The sequence below is a fragment of the Chelonoidis abingdonii genome, chromosome 4 (assembly GCF_003597395.2).
Source record: "Chelonoidis abingdonii isolate Lonesome George chromosome 4, CheloAbing_2.0, whole genome shotgun sequence".
NCBI classification, from domain to species: Eukaryota; Metazoa; Chordata; order Testudines; family Testudinidae; genus Chelonoidis; species Chelonoidis abingdonii.
In genome coordinates, this window is record NC_133772.1 from 6,734,098 (window position 1) to 6,751,492 (window position 17,395).

At 59.9% G+C, this 17,395-nt stretch overlaps 1 protein-coding gene across 1 annotated transcript; it reads left to right on the forward strand.

The window, feature by feature from the left end:
• Window positions 1–4,838: 4,838 nt before the first annotated feature.
• Window positions 4,839–16,358, forward strand: ALDH3B1 (aldehyde dehydrogenase 3 family member B1). Its single transcript, XM_032775841.2, has 11 exons — window positions 4,839–4,922; window positions 9,125–9,250; window positions 10,735–10,897; window positions 11,675–11,785; window positions 12,043–12,163; window positions 12,418–12,503; window positions 12,727–12,808; window positions 13,216–13,602; window positions 13,855–14,021; window positions 14,845–14,944; window positions 15,585–16,358. The coding sequence occupies exons 2-11, from the start codon at window positions 9,174–9,176 to the stop codon at window positions 15,776–15,778; spliced, it is 1,488 nt and encodes a 495-aa protein (XP_032631732.1). The 5' UTR covers window positions 4,839–4,922; window positions 9,125–9,173; the 3' UTR covers window positions 15,779–16,358.
• Window positions 16,359–17,395: the final 1,037 nt, after the last annotated feature.

Below are 17,395 nucleotides of genomic sequence, written 5' to 3' on the forward strand. Positions count from 1 at the left end.
GGAGGGGCAGAGGATGCTGAATGCTCCAAGGAGAGACCCAGGAGATGAAGACGTGTGAGCTTCTTGCCCTGAACAAGTCTGCTCCAAGGGAGAGGAGGCTCCCCAAAGTCCTGACTGGCTTGGTGGAGAGCAGTTCCAGAGCATCACCCAGTGACTCCGTGACAGTGGGCACTGGCTGGGCCCTCGCTCTGGGGGTGAGCTGCCTGGGGCCTCGCCCTGGCTTCTAAAGTCCAGGCCTGGGATGGTGTGGGCAGCCAGTGGGCAGAATGGCCAGCTGAGCAGAGGCATGAGGGGACATGGGAACTTGGGGCAGGGCCCCGCTACCCAGCCTGACAAGCCCCAGCTGAGGGGCTGGCTGGGCAGAGAGTGAGAGTACATAGCTTCCCTGGCTATCTGACTTCCCGCCCGTAAGAGTGTGTGCGCGGCCAGTACCTTCCATCCTCTTAGAGTGCTACAAAGGGGCCGGGTGCCCTTGGTGTTGGGAGAACTTGTGTGCATGTGGGTGCAGGTTGCCTGAGCGTGTGGGTGTGGGTGCAGTGTGCCTGAGTGTGTGGGTGCGTGGATGCAGGTGTGCCTAGGGGTGTGTGGATGTGGATGCAGGTGTGCCTGAGTGTGTGGGTGGGTGCAGGCATGCCTGGGGGTGTAGGTGTGGGTGTATGTGTGTGTATATGCATACAGGGGTGTGGGTGTGTGTGTGCATGTGTAGGCACAGATGTGTGGGTGTGCACAGGTGTGCACATGTCTGTGTGAACCCATCTGCCATTTGCCTGGGAGAGCAACAAACTCCAGGCTCAGTCCCTAAAAGGAATCAAACTAGAGCTCCCTCCTGCTGCCCTGCTCCTATTTCTGACCTCGGGACATTAACGTGCCCCCTGCTGCCCCCTGGCCGTTGGTCCTCCCCCCTCGCAGGCGCTCAGCACCATAGGGAACGTGGACCCCCAAGGATCTCTCTATTGCAGGAGATGGGAAAAACCAGAGCCCCTCTCTGTATATTTCCAGACAAGAAAACCAGCAAAGCCCAGCTCTGTGTTTCTGCAGCCTCCCTGCCCATCCCCTGCTCCCCTCCCCCCGGATTCAGGGAGCCTCTGTCTGCCTTAGCAAGTCCAGATCTCTTAGCCCTGCTGCAGACCTGCTGCCCAGCCTGCTGGAGTGGAGTGAAGATACCTTGGGTCAGGGCTAACTCCGCTTTGTGCCACTGCTGCTCCAGCCAGGCTTCATGCTGAGGCCAGCTCAGCACCTCTACTGGGGCTGCTGCAGCCACACTCCCTGGCACAGGATGGGACTGCTCCAGGACCCGCTCATTGCCTCCAGAGCATCAGTCTCTCTGCTGAGCTCGGACCGTGTTACTTGACCAAAGCTCGCTGCTTCTCCAAGTGTGGCAACCCTCCTGCAGGGCTTATCCTGCGCAATCCCACTGCCCTTTCATGAGCGCTGTCTGCCCCTTGAAGGTGTCTGGCTCGCTAGTTCATTGCACGGGGGGGCCGCAGCAGTTGACTCAACGTCATGGATTGCAATATGGTGTTCCTGAGTTCTTCTAGCGCCGCGATGCTTCATGGGTCCCACTCAAAATCCAAGGATGGGCTTGAGGGAGCTCTCTGTCATTACCTGGGCTTGGCCATGGGACGAGAGCATCTATTTTAGGAGGGTCTGGACTTCCCCCCTTCTTGGGGTGCAATGTGCCCCACCTACAGAAGTGCCAGTTGTGCAGAACAGCTGCATTCATTGCTAGCTTCGCTACCTGACCTGACACTCCCAGGAGCCTTGCTTCACTTTGTGCTCCTCAGAGCGCACAATCAGCTCATCAAATTACACCCGTGCTTGTAAATTCACCCCCGCATACCTGCTTTCTCCACAGGCAGTTGGAATGAGGTGGTGCTCCAGCTGCGCCTTAGGGCGCACACTCAAACTGAGTCAGAGTCAGCTGTGGGCTCTTGCTGCTCCCCTGGGTTCTCAGGCCCTGCTACAAAGCTACCATGGTTGGTTAGGCACAGACTCACGGACAACACCTGCTTCTACACAGAGGGCAAAACCCCTCTGCTTTCTGCAATACGACTTCCTCTCGCCCGAGCTAGGATTTCCTTCCCCAATCAAAGTCTACCAGCAACAGGCTTGGAGTGACCCCTCTCCCCAGGTCCAAGTACAGGCACAATCCTTTAGACAATTGACACAGAAACCTGCGAAACTGCAACACACGGAATTGTGGCTAAGCCAACTTGAAGTCTGATACAAATAAAGCCGACCAGAGCTGGTTTCTCCTTCTCCCTGACAGCAGAGAGCCCCATCCCTAGAGAAGTGGTTCTCAAACTTTTTGTATCTGCGATGGCGACCCCCTTCACGCAGCATGCCTCTGAATGCGACCCCTCCCCTTATAAATTAAACATTTTTTTTATTTAACACTATTTCAAATGTGAAATATATAACCCTGTTGTTTAAAATGAATTGACTTTTTCTCACTGGTTTTAAGTTAAGACTAAAACACATTTGTATCAAAATTATTGTTACAGTATAAGCAGAAAAGTGATTTTTTAAAAAAATAGTTCCTGTTTAATACACAGGGCGTCTGCAGAGGAGCGGCTTCCTGCATCCCCCTGCTGTGTCTGACCCCCGCCTCTGGGGGGGACAGAGGCTGCTGGATCCCAAGGCGCCCTGGCTGAAAGGGCCCTGTGTTGCAGATGCAGCATTGGGGTGAGGAGGAAGCACAGAGCCGGCCTTACAGCACCTCCACAATGCTGCCGATCCGCTTGGCTGGCGTCCTGTCCGGTGTGCCAACCCTGCGCCTCCCACTCAGCTCGGGCTGGTCTGCAGCTGGGACCACTCCCTGCCTGAGCAGTTGATGGGCGTGATTCCCCCCTCCATTCGGTGCTAAGTCAGATCTGCCCTCCCCCTGGGACCTGCCCCCACTCTCGTTTTTGCACCCCCCCGCAAGCAGGGGCTGTCGGGCCCCCTGGCAGAGGCCATTGGCAGGTCTCCCCAGGGCAGCCCTACAGGGGCCAATGGCCCTGGGCCATTTACAACCATTAAGAGCAAATAAAGGCAAAGAACTTGGGTCCAGCCCCTCAAAGGGATGGTGGGGTTTGATTTCAGTGGATGTTGGGAGCTGAAAGATCTTTGAGGAGCTGGGCACTTAGTCCTGGGGGGCCAGGGGATTGAGGCCTAGGGGGGAAGGCAGCAACAGGACCCCGTCCACACTGGAAAGGCAGGGGACTCAGGTTAAACTCAATCAGCAACCAGTGGGAAAGGTTGGGAATGGCCAGGCCTGGGTGCCGTAAGTCTGCCCCCAGCTTTGGCGGGGCAGGCTGCATCCTGGCCCCACAGCAAGCTGCAGGAGATGTGCTGGGCAATTCACAGACCCTGCAGAGCCCCCCAACCCTGCAGGCAGGGCTGGCAGCCTTGTTTAGTGACAGTGGGGGGATTCATAGGTGACACTGGGTCTCCTCATGCAGAGCACTGGGAGAGCAAGGCTAGGTCCTCTGGGTCTCACCCCTGTCCAGTGCCTGGAGTCTTCTTTCCCTGACATTAGCTCCTGGAGGTGATTTTGGCCTGGCTGCTTCTTGGTGCCTCAGTTTCCCTTCTGTACCTGGGGCACCACTGCCACTATCCCTCGCTTACAGGAGCAGTAATTAGCAGGACAAGGAGCAGGCATGCCGGTGGCAGGCATAGACACAGGGGCCCAGCTGTGTCACCTCCCACACAGGATTCTGTGGAGTTATTAGGGTGTGGGATTTTCAGAATCAGATCATGACTAATCCCAGCCAAGATGATCAGTGGGAATCTGCCTGAGCCAACCTCTGGGGCAGGGACAGTCAACCTCTGGGGCAGGGTCCCATTGGGGGGTAGGATGAGGGGAGAGGGGATCCTGGGGTGGGGGGTTCCCAGGCAGGGCCGGCGCTTCCATTAGGCTACCCTAGGTGGTCGCCTAGGACACCAGGATTCGGGGGGCGGCATTTTGTGCACTCCCCATGGGGCGCATGGGAGCTTCCGGTTCCGCTCCCGTCGCGCCGCCGAAGAAGGCCCTTCTGCCGATGTGCTGCGGAAAACAGCGGCAGGCAATTGAGCAGCTCAATGACTGCTGCTGTCACCTATGGCGTTTCGGAGGAGGGTCCTTCTTCGGCGGTGCGATGGGAGTGGAACCGGAAGCTCCCACGCGCCTTGGGGGGAGCACACAAAATGCCGCCCCCCGAATTCTGCCTAAGGTGCCAGAAACCCTGGCACCGCTCCTGTTCCCAGGGCAGGGTCCCAGGAGGGTGGCGGTGAGGGGAAGGGTGTTCCCAGGACAGGATCCCGGGAGGGTGAGGGGAGGGGGGTTTCTAGGGCAGGGTCCCAGGGAGGGGGGTGGTATGAGGGGAGGGGGGTCCCCAGGCCAGGGTCCCAGGGAGGTGAGGGGGGGTTCCCAGGGCACAGTCCCAGAGTGTGTGGTGTGAGAGGAGGGGGGTTCCCAGGGCAGGGTCCCGGGGGGGGTGGGCGGTGTGAGGGGAGGGAGGTTCCCAGGGCAGGGTCCTGGGGTGGGGGTGGTGTGAGAGGAGAGGGGTTCCCAGGGCAGGGTCCCGGGGGGGGCGGTGTGAGGGTGTTCCCCAGGCTCCTGCACGGCTGTGGCTGGTGCCAATGGGCAGTGTGCTGCGGCTGTGCCCAGCTCTCTGGGGTGCTCACAGTGCCTCCTAGTAATCACCCCCATCTCCGAGGCATTGCTCTGCTGTACGTTTTTCACCCTGCTTTGTGTTTCCACAGAGGCGGGGAGCCATTCCGCCCTCCCTGCTGTGCCCCAATTGGCTGCCACCAGCCCACAAGAGTTGCCGGGGTGAAGCACTCAGCAAACAACACTGCTGAGAGGGCTGAGTTGGAGGAAATCCCCGAGAGAAACCAGCAAGGTGCCAAGCTCCCACCTCAGCAGCACCCAACCCCGGAGTGCATGGGCAGCACCTCAGGTACACGCTCCTCGCTGAGCCACTGCAATGGGGTGTCCGGCCTGGAATAGGGCCTTTCCCCTCTAGGGGTGCCTGCTCCAATTCGGCCCCAGGGTGGGGCACTGGCTGGCTGGGGGAAGGGGAGAAGGGAATGGGACATGGGGCCTTTCCCCTCTACAGGGTGCTGGCTCCGATCCAGGCCCAGAGCGTGCAGCTGGCTCAGAGGGGCAGGGAATGGGATATGGGGCCTTTCCCCACTAGGAGGCGCCAGCTCCTATCTGGTCCCAGGGTGGAGGGTGGGCTGGCTGGCTGGCTCAGAGGGTCAGGGAATGGGCAGGGGGCCTTTCCCCTCTAGGGTGCTGGCTCTGATCCAGGCCCAGGGCAGGAACGAGTTGGAATCTGTGCTGGCTGATGTCTCCTGGTTGCCCCATGTGGACAGCGTTGGGGTCTGCAGACTGGGTCCAGCTCAGCAGGTGCCAATGCAATAAGTGCAAATAGCATCTTGTGGGGAAGTGTCAGTGTAGCTGGGCCCTGGGGCAGCTTCTTGCTCCAGGAGGTCTCAGCCCTTCTGCTGTCTGGTGAGTGAGCGGAGCCAGGAGAGGCTTGTGGTAAGGCCCTGGGTGTTGTGCCCAGCCCTGGGCTGGCAGCCTCAGGACCAGATGAAGCCCTGTTCCTGCAGGGACTGAGCTGTGCCCCTCCACCAGGGCAGCATGCACACATGGGGGCCAGGGCTATTATTCCTGATGTACTGATGGAAAGCAGGGCCCTCCGAGATCCAGGGCTGGCAGGGGTCCCAGAAGGGAGCCCAGTTCTCTTGAGTTCCACCCTCGTGCCTGAACAACAGGGCCAGCCCCTTCCTGGCTCTGTGCCTCAGTTTCCCCCATGGAAGGGGACAAAACTGCCCTGCTCCTCCCCCAAGGATGGCTGTAAGGCTGGATCCACCCAGGATGCAAGGGCCAGAGACCCATGCAGGGATGCCCAGGGCACAGGGGGAAGAAATGGGGTCTGGGTGGGCCCTGTACAGACCCCCGGGGGACACCACTATTTACCTCTCTCCATTCTGAAAACTGACCATTTATTCGTACCCTTTATTTCCTATCTTTTAACCAGTTACTGATCCATGAAAGGACCTTCCTTCTTATCCCATGACAGCTTACTTTGCTTAAGAGGGATCTTAAAGTCCAAGTACACCATATCCACTGGATCCCCCTAGTCTATATGCTTGTTGACCCCCTCAAAGAATTCCAGTAGATTCGTGAGCCATGATTTCCCTTTAAAAAACCATGTTGACTCCTCCCCAACAAATTGTGTTCACCTCTGTGTCTGATAATTCTGTTTTTCACTAGTTTCAATCAATTTGCCTGGCACTTAAGATAACTCACTGATCGTCCTGCTTTCTCAGTCTGAGACAGGAGTCCTCCCCTCTTGCGCTCTCCTGCTCATGCTTCCTCCCGGTATCCCATTGCCCCACTTACCACAGGGCTTTGGTCTCCTTCCCCCGATGAACCTAGTTTAAAGCCCTCCTCACTAGGTTAGCCAGCCTGCTTGTGAAGATGCTTTTCCCTCTCTTCCTTAGATGGAGCCTGCCTCTGCCTAGCACTCCTCCTTCTTGGAACTCCATCCCATGGGTCGAAGAATCCAAAGCCTTTTCTCTGACACCACCTGAGTAGCCATTCTTTGATTTCCACAATTTGACGGGCTCTACCCAGGCCTTTTCCCTGCACAGAGAGGATGGATGAGAACACCATTTGCACCTCAAACTCCTTTATCCTTCTTCCCAAAGCCACGTAGTCTGCAGTGATCCGCTCAAGGTCATTCTTGGCAGTATCATTGGTGCCCATGTGGAGAAGCAGGAAGGGGCAGCGATCTGAGGGCTTGATGTGTCTCGGCAGTCTCTCCATCACATCGTCAATCCTAGCTCCTGGCAAGCAGCAGACCTCTCGGTTTTCTCAGTCGGGGCGGCAGATAGATGACTCAGTCCCCCTGAAGAGGGAGTCCCCGACCACCACCACCCTCCTCCTTCTCTTGGGAGCAGTGGTCGTGGAACCGCCATCCCTAGGACAGTGCATCTCGTGCCTTCCAATTGGTGGAGTCTCCTTCTGCTCCCTTGTCTCAGATGTATCATCGAGTCCACTCTCCGCATTAGTACCTGTGGAGAGAACATGAAAATGGTTGCTCACCTGTATCTGCATTGCTGGTACATGGATGCTCCTCTTTCTTCTTCTGGAGGTCACATGCTGCCAAAATTTCTTCACTGTCCCTCTGTCCCCACTGTGCAGCCTGCTCTGATTCTTCAGAATGTTGTGCCAGCAGAAGCATATCCTGATGTCTGTCCGGGAAATCTTCATTTTCTCTTATGCAATGCAGGGTCGATACTTGTTTCTCCAGACCTCAAATCTTCTCTTCCAATATGGAGACCAGTTTGCACTTTGTACATAAATTTGCTTCTGTCCTGGGGAAGAAAGACAAACATGGGACATGAGGACCAGCACTGGGACAGGGGAGAGGCCCAGAACAGGGAGGGGAGCTGGCATACAGATGGCTGAATCCCAAGGGTCCCAGCTGCTCTCCTCGGGCCTGTTTGGGCCTGCTGCCCGAGCTATATACAGAGATCAGAGCCAGATGCCCGGGGGCTCCTAGACCTACATGTCTCCTCTCACTGCTCAGACCTGCCTAGGGTGGGTCGCACCCCCTCCTTGGACAAGCTGGGTCACCCCAGGCAGAGAGGTGGATTAGCGGCTCCAACAGGTTTGGCCTGTTACAAGTGCCTGGGAACGTGAGTGGGTGGCGTGGCTGGGTGTGATGAACTAGGAATGTTCTTAATGTTTTCTGTGAATACTGTGTTGTTGCCTCAGTGTCCCCTAGCCAGTTCTTAAGTATCTGGCTGAGCAAAGGGCCAGTGCACCTAAATACCTGACCCTCTGTCTCCTAGCAACTGATGGCCTGGGCCCCTCCTCTGCAAAGGTGCCAACTGAAGGTGTTGGAGACAAAGAGATCAGGTGACCTCCTGGCCCGGGAAAGGAACGGAGCAGAGAGGAGGGGGTTGTTAGTCTGGAGCTGGCTGGGGACAAGGAGTGAAGTGCAGACGTGGGGGTCTGGCTCACTGCCCCCCAGAATGGACCCGGCCGAGGGGTCCCATCTGCTGTATCTACAAGCTCTGTTTTAGACCCTGTTCCTGTCATCGAATAAACCTCTGTGTTACTGGCTGGCTGAAAGTCACATATGACTGCAAAGCGGGGGCGCAGGACCCTGTGGCTTTCCCAGGACCCTGCTGGGGCAGGCTCGCTGTGGGAAGCACACGGAGGGGCAGAGGATGCTGAATGCTCCAAGGAGAGACCCAGGAGATGAAGATGTGTGAGCTTCTTGCCCTGAACAAGTCTGCTCCAAGGGAGAGGAGGCTCCCCAAAGTCCTGACTGGCTTGGTGGGGAGCAGTTCCAGAGCATCACCCGGTGACTCCGTGACACTGGGTGACAGGCTTCTGCTCCCAGTCCTAGCATGCACTCAGGCAGGAGCTGGTGTTTGCTGTGCACCCCAGGCTAAGCTTTGGGCTTTCCTTTGGGTTCTCTGCCCCCCTCTGCTGGCTGCACCGTGCCCCAGGCTTAGCACTCTGCTTCTGTGCCCTCTAGCCAGGGAGAGAATGCAGGCAGAGTCCCCTGTGCCCAGCAGGAACAAACAGGAGCCAGGTCCCTTGCTCAGAAGTCCAAGTCTGCCGCTCTCTGCTTCCTCCAGGGCCCCGCTCTCTGCTGCATCTCTTGCTGCCTGGCTGCTATTTCACCCACAACCAATCAGTTTCCTCCTCTTGCCCCACCTGCCGTATTTGCAATCAATCCCAGAAAAACTCCTTTGCTTGTTTCAGAGGGGCAGCCATGTTAGTCTGTATCAGCAAACAGAACGAGGAGTATTTGTCGCGCCTTAGAGACTAACATACTTATTTGGGCATAAGTTTTCGTGGGCTAAAACCCAGATGACAAGAAAACCCAGTGGGTTTTAGCCCACGAAAGCTTATGCCCAAATAAATGTTAGTCTCTAAGGTGCCACAAGTACTCCTTGTTCCTGAGATTGTGATTAGCTTTGCCATGAGGGTCATTGCCTTGGACAGTGGCTTCCTGTTGTTTCCAGCTATCACTACACACAAGGATATGTAATGGCTCCATTGCTTTGGCCTGAAAGACAGGTGCTTAGCACAGCCATTGGCTTTAACCAGGTCTATGACTTTTAATAGATCAAAGACACGTTTGTTGAAAGCCACCAACACCTTCCAGGGTAACAACATGGACACAAAAGGAGACATCCCAGGGAAGGCGCCCATGGGTAGCGACATAGGCAAGACGGACTCCAAAGCTGCTGGGTGAGGAGCTGAGTGCCTAGAGACACCAAGCTTTGTGGGTCACCATAGCTGTCAGGGAGGTGTGGTGCAGAGCTGAGTGGGTGAACTAGAGGGTTTAAGGCTTGGGGCAGCTAACCCCCCCCACACACACACACACAAAGGGGGCTCAGGCCAAGCCCTGCTGGCTGCAGCAGGGTTAGGGCCTAGGAGGGGAGTGGCAGTGCTGGGCTCTTGCACTAAGAGCATCCTCACTGGAGGAGTCTCCTCCCAACCAAACCAACACACAGCACAGGCCAGGCAGGCCTTTCCTCACACTGACAGCAGGGAGCCATGGGCCACAGGCCAGTAGGGTCACACCTGTGTGGGTCACTGATGGGAGGATAAATCAGGACTCTGAACAACTGCAGGGCAGAGCTGGGATAGAACCCAGAAGTCCTGGCTCCCAGCTGCCCCCACCCCCACTCTAACCACCAGACCTCACTGCCCTCCCCAAGCCAGCAAAGAACACAGGAGCCCTAGCCCCCAGCCCTGCCCTGCCTCTAACCACCAGACCCCCCCCTCCCCAAGTTGGGCTAGAACCCAGGAGTCCTGGCTCAGAGCACCCCGCTCTAATCCAGCGATAGAACCTAGGAGCCCTGCCTGCCCCCCACCCCGAACCACCAGACCAGACTCCCCTCCCCTCCCAGAGCAGGGATACAACCCAGGAGTCCTGGCTCCAGCACTGGTAGCTCTAGGTCTGTGCCCTCCCCTGACTCAGCCCGGCCCCGGCCAATCACCGTCCTCCACTGGAGGGCCGGTGCCCAATCATCAGCAGCATAACAGGAACGGGGCGGGGCTGTGCCAATCAAAACACCCGCTAGTGGTACCTTGTACAGAGGGGATCAGGTACCGAGGGTGATGCCTGCTGCCGGGGGCGGGGCTAACAGGTAGTGGGGCGGGGCCTGTTGCAGGAGCAGGGTGATCAGACAGTGAGGCCGGGGCTTGCTCCATGGGGCAGAAGAGGGTTATGGGATGGTGTCTCAAGTTGGGGCTGCCCCCACCATTTAATTTCACTGTAATCCCTACCCCTTTGGGACCCTCTGGGGCCGGACCACTCCTCTCCCCATCTGCACCCCCCCCCAGGGGGCAGCCCCTCCCCATTGCCTGTAACCCCCCCCACGGGGGTCAAGGTTGGAAACTGTGGAGATGAGCATGGTTAGAGGCTCAGAGGCCATGGGGATGGGAAGAGGCTGCAGTGGGAGAGGGGCTAGGGTCTCAGAGGCTGTGGGGGTGGGCAGGGGATGCAGGGGAAAGGGATTGGGGGCTCAGAGGCTGTGGGAATGGGCAGGGGGTGCAGGGGAGGGGGATTGGGGGCTCAGAGGCTGTGGGGATGGGCAGGGGGAAGGATCGGTGGCTGTGGAGGTGGATGGAGGTGGGTGGGATCAGTGGCTAAGTGGATGGAGAGCTGGGGATGTGGGTGGGGCTCCGGTCCCCCCAGCACAGGCTGACCCACCCCCTCCCTCCAGCATGAACCCCTATGTGGGTTTGGTGAGCAGCCTGCGTGCTGCCTGGCTCACGGGGAAGACACGCGCTGCTGAGCACCGGGTCTCCCAGCTGGAGGCGCTGCGCCGCTTCCTGGATGAGAAGAAACAGCCCATCCTGGATGCCATGGCCTCAGACATGCGCAAGGTGAGCCGGATGGGGCTGAGCCTAAAGCTCAGTGCAGAGCAAGGGTGGGGTCAGGTCTCCCTATAGGGCAGGGTTGGGAGGGAATGAGGGTCTCCCTGGGGATCCCCCACAGCACAGAGAGCAGGGGATGCACTGGGGTCTTGTCTGCCCAGGTTACTGGCTCACCCTCCTCCCCGCAGGAACCGGGTCATGCGCTTAGTGAGGTGATTGTGGCACGTGGTCCCCTGTCTTCTCCCCTGGGGACAGGCTTGTGTGTGCATGTGGAGGTGTTTTGGTAGGGTCTAGTTAAATGCCCTTGCTGCTCTGGGTTCTGTCAGCGAAAACCCGTGGGGCAGCACATTCCCTTGGAGTGGGAGGGCTGGGATGACTCTTAGTTCCCGGGACAGTTTGTTCCCTGGGCTGTGACCAGCCCCCAAGGAGGCTCTGTCTCCTGGGGAGTCCCCGGGCCCAAGGAGTGGAGCTGTTGACCCCAGTCACCATCCCAGGGCTTTAGGCTTTGTTAGATACGCTGGGCCCAGGCCATGGAGTGCCGAGATGCGCCGGATCCAGCCCTGGTCTCTCTAGTCCCTGGGGTGCCAGTGCAGGGCGAGAGAATGGGGTGAGGGGCTCCTGGCAGCCCGTGATGCTGAGGAGATGCACTAAGGTGACTTGCCTCAGCTGGCATTTCCTGCGGGCGGGACAGCTTTGCGCCCACGCCCGTCGTGTTGCTGGGGGCCAGCTGGGAGGTGACAAAGGTGATGGGCAGGGTTTGAAGCTAACGCTGCTGTGTGCCCCCAGCCCTCCTTTGAAGTGGAGCTCTCCGAGATCATCCTGGTCAAGAACGAGATCAACTACGCTCTCAACAACCTGTCCAGCTGGATGAAGGACGAGTTCGTGGAGAAGAACCTGGTAAGGGGGAGATGCGACCCTGGGGCTGAGTGGGCAGGGGAACCCCACTAGGGCTGAGCTGCGGGGATGGGGAAGGAAACATCCCCCGAGGTGGAGCCTGGGGCGGGCAGGAAAGAGCATCCAGGGCTGAGCTGGAACTTGCTCCCCGTGTCCGAGCTAGGGCTTCTATCCCCACGGCTGAGTTCAATCCCCCACACTCACCCCAGGACCTGGGACCCGCTCCCCGCAGCTCCTGATGCTGAGGCCTCCCCCTGTAGGTGACTCAGCTGGACACGGCCTTCATCCGGAAGGAGCCCTATGGAGTGGTGCTGATCATCGGGCCCTGGAACTACCCCTTGAATCTCATCCTGGTACCCCTGGTCGGGGTCATTGCGGCTGGTGAGTCAGGGACCTAAACCCCACAAGCCTGGAACTTGCCCCAGGCAGTGGTCCCACCCCCAGCATGGTCCCCACGTGCTCTGGGCCAGGGCTCCTGACCCAGAACCTTTCCCCGGCACCAAATGAGGCTCCTGGCGTGTTCTCCCGGGTCATCTCCTTGCAGTGCTTCCCAGTGGCAGATCGGGATGCTATGGCGAGGCTCTGGGGAGGGGAGGTGTTTGTGCTGCGCAGTGACATCCCGCCTGCTCCCCCAGGGAACTGTGTGATCATCAAACCATCCGAGATCTGCAGCAGCACTGAGAAGCTCCTGGCTGAGACACTGCCCAGCTACCTGGACAATGTAAGGAGCTGCCCCCTTCCCGGGCACCACACTCATCTCCTGTTCCCAAAGCGCTGAGCCACTCCTGCAGGCCTAGCACCATGCCCAGCCCCCTACCCCATGCCTCAGCCCCCCACACCCAGCTCTCCTCTGTGCCTCCCCAGTATTTTGACCACTGGGGTGAGGCAGAGTAAAGGGGGCAGGAGGAGGATCACCCCACATACCCTCCCCTCTCCGATTGCAGGACTGCTTTGCTGTGGTGACCGGGGGCCCTGCGGAGACCACCCAGCTGCTGGAGAACAAGTTCGACTACATCTTCTTCACGGGTATGTCCCAAGTGACCCAGCCCCCTCCCCTCTCCATGGTTACCTCCCCTTCCACCGTCCAGCCCCCCTACACATGTCCTCTGCCTTCCCTCTCCCAGGGGGCTGCCCCCAGAGCCCATTGCCACGGTGCACACTCAGGGCCCAGCCAGTGGCTCTGGGCCCCTCGGCGTTGTCCTGACTGGGCCAGGAGGGGGCTCTCTGGGGCTGGGATCCCAGCTGAGCGACTCTCTGAGCCGTGAGGCCCCTGAAGATGGGGGCTAGGAGTGACTGGAGCCCTCAGCCAGATGCAGGGTCCTTCCCCTTCCTGGGCGAGGCTGGGGCTGCCTGCATCCCAAGGCCCCTGATGCCTCAGGCCGGGTGGAAGAGTGGGGAGTCTCTGCCCTGATGCGTCTCTCCCACCCCTACAGGCAGCCCCCAAGTGGGCAAGATCGTGATGGCAGCTGCAGCCAAGCACCTGACGCCTCTGACGCTGGAGCTGGGGGGCAAGAACCCCTGCTATGTGGCCGACGAGAGTGACCTGCAGAACGTGGCCAACCGGCTGGTCTGGGGGCGCTGCTTCAACGCGGGGCAGACCTGCATCGCGCCCGACTACGTGCTGTGCAGCGCAGAGATGCAGGAGAAGCTGCTGCCCGCCCTGCGCCACACCATCACCCAGTTCTTCGGCCCCGAGCCCCAGGAGTCGCCCGACTTCGCCCGCATTATCAGTGACAAGCAGTTCCAGCGCATCCAGGCCCTGCTGGGCAGCGGGCGCATGGCCATTGGGGGGCAGACGGACGAGAGGGAGCGCTACATCGGTGAGGGCGGGCACAGGGCTCTGGGGGACCCATGCCAGGGCACAGGGCTCTGGGCTGAGTATCCAGGGATCCAGGCAGGGCACGGGGAGCCCTGATGGTGGAGAAATGAGCACTGGGAGCTCTGGTGGCAGGGCAGGGCCTGTGGGGAGCTCTGGTGCCAGGGCAGGGCTGGATGGGGGCAGATCCATGGTGGATGAGGGCTGTCATGTGCTCCTGTGCAGTGAGTGATGCCCCTTCCCTCCCCCCCCCCAGCCCCCACGGTGCTGGCGGACGTGCAGCCGTCCGACTCTGCCATGCAGGAGGAGATCTTCGGGCCTGTCCTGCCCATCGTCACCGTGCCCAATGTGGATGAAGCCATCGCCTTCATCAACTGCCGGGAGCGGCCGCTGGCTGTGTACGTCTTCGCCTCCGACAGCAAGGTGCGGGGCAAGGATCTAGGGCGAGTTCTGGCTGAGGACTCACGCCTGGGCCCAGGGCAGGCTCCGTGCTAGAACCGGCCTTTCACCCATTCACTGCTGGGGCAGTGTGAGCCCTCCACCCTGGGGCCCGTCTCCACAGGGGAATGGCTCTGCTTTGCACCCCAGGGCAGCTGCCCCCCGTGTGGACACTCTTGGGTGGGTTCAGGAGCAGATGCGCTTGGCTTCACTCCAGTAGATTGGGAAGAGGCCGAAGCTGAACCCCTGTGAAGCGGAGTGAGAGCGTCCAGACGGGGTGGCACTGTGAGACTGTATGACCGACATGAAACCAGCCCAAGCCTCTGTCAGCCGTGAGGACAGCACAGGGCCCCAGCCACAGAGTCATCCTGTGTGCATCATGCACACAGTGCATGGCACTGGCTGATGGGTAGCAGAGGCTGCCCTGGTGCCTACAGCCCCCTCGATTCTGTGTCGGTCTGACTTTCCTGGGTGAACATGCAGTGCACTGCCCTGGTGGGAGAAGTGGGGAGGAGCGTGGCTGTTACAAGGCGAGGGCTGAACTTCAGCACCTGCCTGGGCAGTGACGTAACCGTGAGGGCAAGGGGGCAGGAGAGGATGGGCTGGAGAACATGGCTGGCCTGGATAGGAATTGGAGAGACTGCTCCAGTGTCCCACACCCTGCCCGAGCCTGGTCGCCCCTCCCAGAGGGAAGCAGCTGTGTGGGACGGGCTCCGGGCCAGCTGATGGGGTGGCACTAGGGGGGAGCTGCGGGTGGGTACCAGGTAGGAATGGGGCTCCCTCACTCCCCATTTCTTCTTCCCACCAGCTGGTGCACCGAGTGCTGGAGCAGACAAGCAGCGGCGGTTTTGGTGCCAACGACACCATGATGCAAACGACACTAATCTCACTGCCCTTCGGTGGGATTGGTACGTCTGGGCCTCAGCTAACCCCAGTCCCTGCCCCCCAGGCAGAGACTGAGCCCCCGGGGGCCACTAGATGCACAGCCCGGGGAAGGGGCCTGTCTGCCATGGGGTTCCTGGAACGTCGGGGCCTGGCTTTATCCAGCTCCAACCATTGCAGCCCAGAGCGGTGCAGCGGCCCAGTCCTAGAAGAGCCTGTGGCCTCCCACTGCTGACCCAGCTGCCTGCAGAGACATGGGCTGGGAGCAGGGCCCAGCATCTCTGCCCAGGGCATAGTGCACACACTGGGCCTCGGCTGGGGACACTGGGACCGCATGGAGCGGCCCAGAGACCTGCTGCTCAGCTGCGTCTCCTCGGGTGTCACTAGGGGCTGCAGCTTTGCCATGGCTGAGTTTTGCTATGTGGGCAGAGCCCTGTGGGCTGGGACCCACCGTGGGAAGATGCATGGCTGGGCCCCATGCCTGAGCTTGAGCCACGCTGTAAGGGCAGGGCCCAGTGGGCTGGGATAATACCGGGGGGGCGGGGCTGGGCCCCGTGACTGAACCGTGCTATGTGGGCAGGGCCCGGTTGGCTGGGATCGTACTGTGGCGGTGGGCGTGGCTGGGTCCTGCCCTGAGCCCATGTCTGAGCTCTGCTCTGTTTCTAGGGAACAGCGGGCTGGGCTCGTACCACGGCAAGTTCAGCTTCGACACCTTCTCTCACCACCGCTCCTGCCTCCTGCGCAGCATGGGCCTGGAGACCGTGAACGCCCTGCGCTACCCACCCTACAGCGAGCGCAAAATGGGGCTGGTGACTTCTGCCGTCGAGATCAAGCGCAAGGGCACCTGCGCCCTGCTGTGACGGGAGGGTCAGCCCAGCCCAGCCCCCCTGCACCGTACAACCCACTGGCTGCCTGACGGGAGTGACACCCATGGGGGAGAAGGCCTGGCCGACCTTAGGAGGCCCCCTGCAAAGGGGTTAAATATTCTTTGTCCGACTCCTTCATCTTCCTGGGAGAGGGGCACAGCTTCCTCCATCCCAGCTCTGAGAACTCGTGACTGTCCTAGCCCAGCCTCTTGCTTCCTCAGCTCCAGCTGCTTGGGTGGTGGGGAGAGAGCTTCCCCCACCCCACATCCCCCACAGAGACAGTTGCTGGGAGAGAGGAAATGCTAAGGGGGCTGCCCAGGAATGACCCCCCCCCCGGTCAGGTGTCTGCCCCACCAAGGAGACATGTGGGCCATGTAATCCTAGTGGTGTCCTCTGACACTGGTGCCCCTGTCAGGCTGCTGCTGTTTTGCCCAGGAAGGGCAGTGCCATCCTCCCATTGCCTGCTGGATCGGGGGGGCAGGTGTCCTGGAGCTGAAGGACCCTGCTCCGAGGGGGATGAGGGCTGAAGGGGCAGTAAGGGCAGCCTGCGACCCAGCCTGCTGTCAAGGAATCACTCCTGATGCCCCTCTGCTGGCTTAGCTTCATTCTCCCATCATGCTCTCTGCTGTCCACCATCGCTGCCGGTGCCCCCTGCTCCATGCTTTTCCCGGCGTAGATTTTGGTTTAGTAAAGACTCGGCGTTGAACGCGCCTGCCTGGCCTGGTCCTGCAGGTCCTTCACCCTCCCTGGCTCTGGCTCAGGGGGCAGCATGGGCAGGGCTGGGGTGAGGCCCCCAGAGAGGGGACTAGGCACAGCAGCCAGCATGGCCAGAGTCTGCACCCCACCCCCATCTTCTCCCTGCTGCTAAGGAGCAGCTTCTGGGAAAATGAAAGACAAGGAGCAACAGCCGGGGGGAGCCCTGCGGGTTGGGATTGAGGGGCACTAGCAAGGGGGGCAGGGCTGGGATAGCAGGAGTCTGTGGGTCAGCACTGAGGGGCACTGGCACAGCTGGGGGTAGGAGAAGCCCAGGGCTGGAACAGCAGGGGGCTGAGGGTAAGGATTGCGGGATTTTGGAAGAGCTGTGGTGGGAGCCCAGGGCTGGGATAAGAGGTGGCTGTGGGTGGCCCCAGTGGGCTAAATTCAAGGTGTGAGTTAATTTTCAAGTCCTTCACTGCAAGTGGCCCAAGCCAGCTCCAAGGGCCCCATCCCTCTGTTCTTCCCCATGGCCACAGCTCAGTGCCTCTGGGGCCAGGCACTCGAGGGGGAAGCCCCTGTGAGCTGGCTATGGGCTCTCTGGGCAGTGGGTGTGTGGAATTCCTTAGCAGGGCCAGCTGCAAACCAAGGTTCCCCATGGCAGAGCTGGGAGTAGCCCCCAGATGCCCAGAGGCACAGACTGGCTGAGCCCTGTCGTGCAGACTGACAGTGCCACATCGCTGTCTGCGTATGCGCAGACTTAGCCCCTCGGCCACATGCTCCTCCTTGGGGCCAAAACATAACCCACGACCCTGGGCCCTGGCAAATAGCGAATGCCATGGGACAAGGGTGGGTCCCTCCGCTGTGGCTGTCCCCCGCAACCTTTGTGCTCCTAGCTAGGGCTCAGCAGACCAGGTC

What these genes read in the sequence shown, in the direction of transcription:
- ALDH3B1 (XM_032775841.2), top strand. Translation starts at nt 9,174, where the DNA reads ATGGACACAAAAGGAGACATCCCAGGGAAGGCGCCCATGGGTAGCGAC. An exon ending in TGGCCTCAGACATGCGCAAG is followed by an intron (nt 10,898 to 11,674) that starts GTGAGCCGGATG and finishes GTGTGCCCCCAG; the next exon opens with CCCTCCTTTGAAGTGGAGCT. An exon ending in AGTTCGTGGAGAAGAACCTG is followed by an intron (nt 11,786 to 12,042) that starts GTAAGGGGGAGA and finishes CTCCCCCTGTAG; the next exon opens with GTGACTCAGCTGGACACGGC.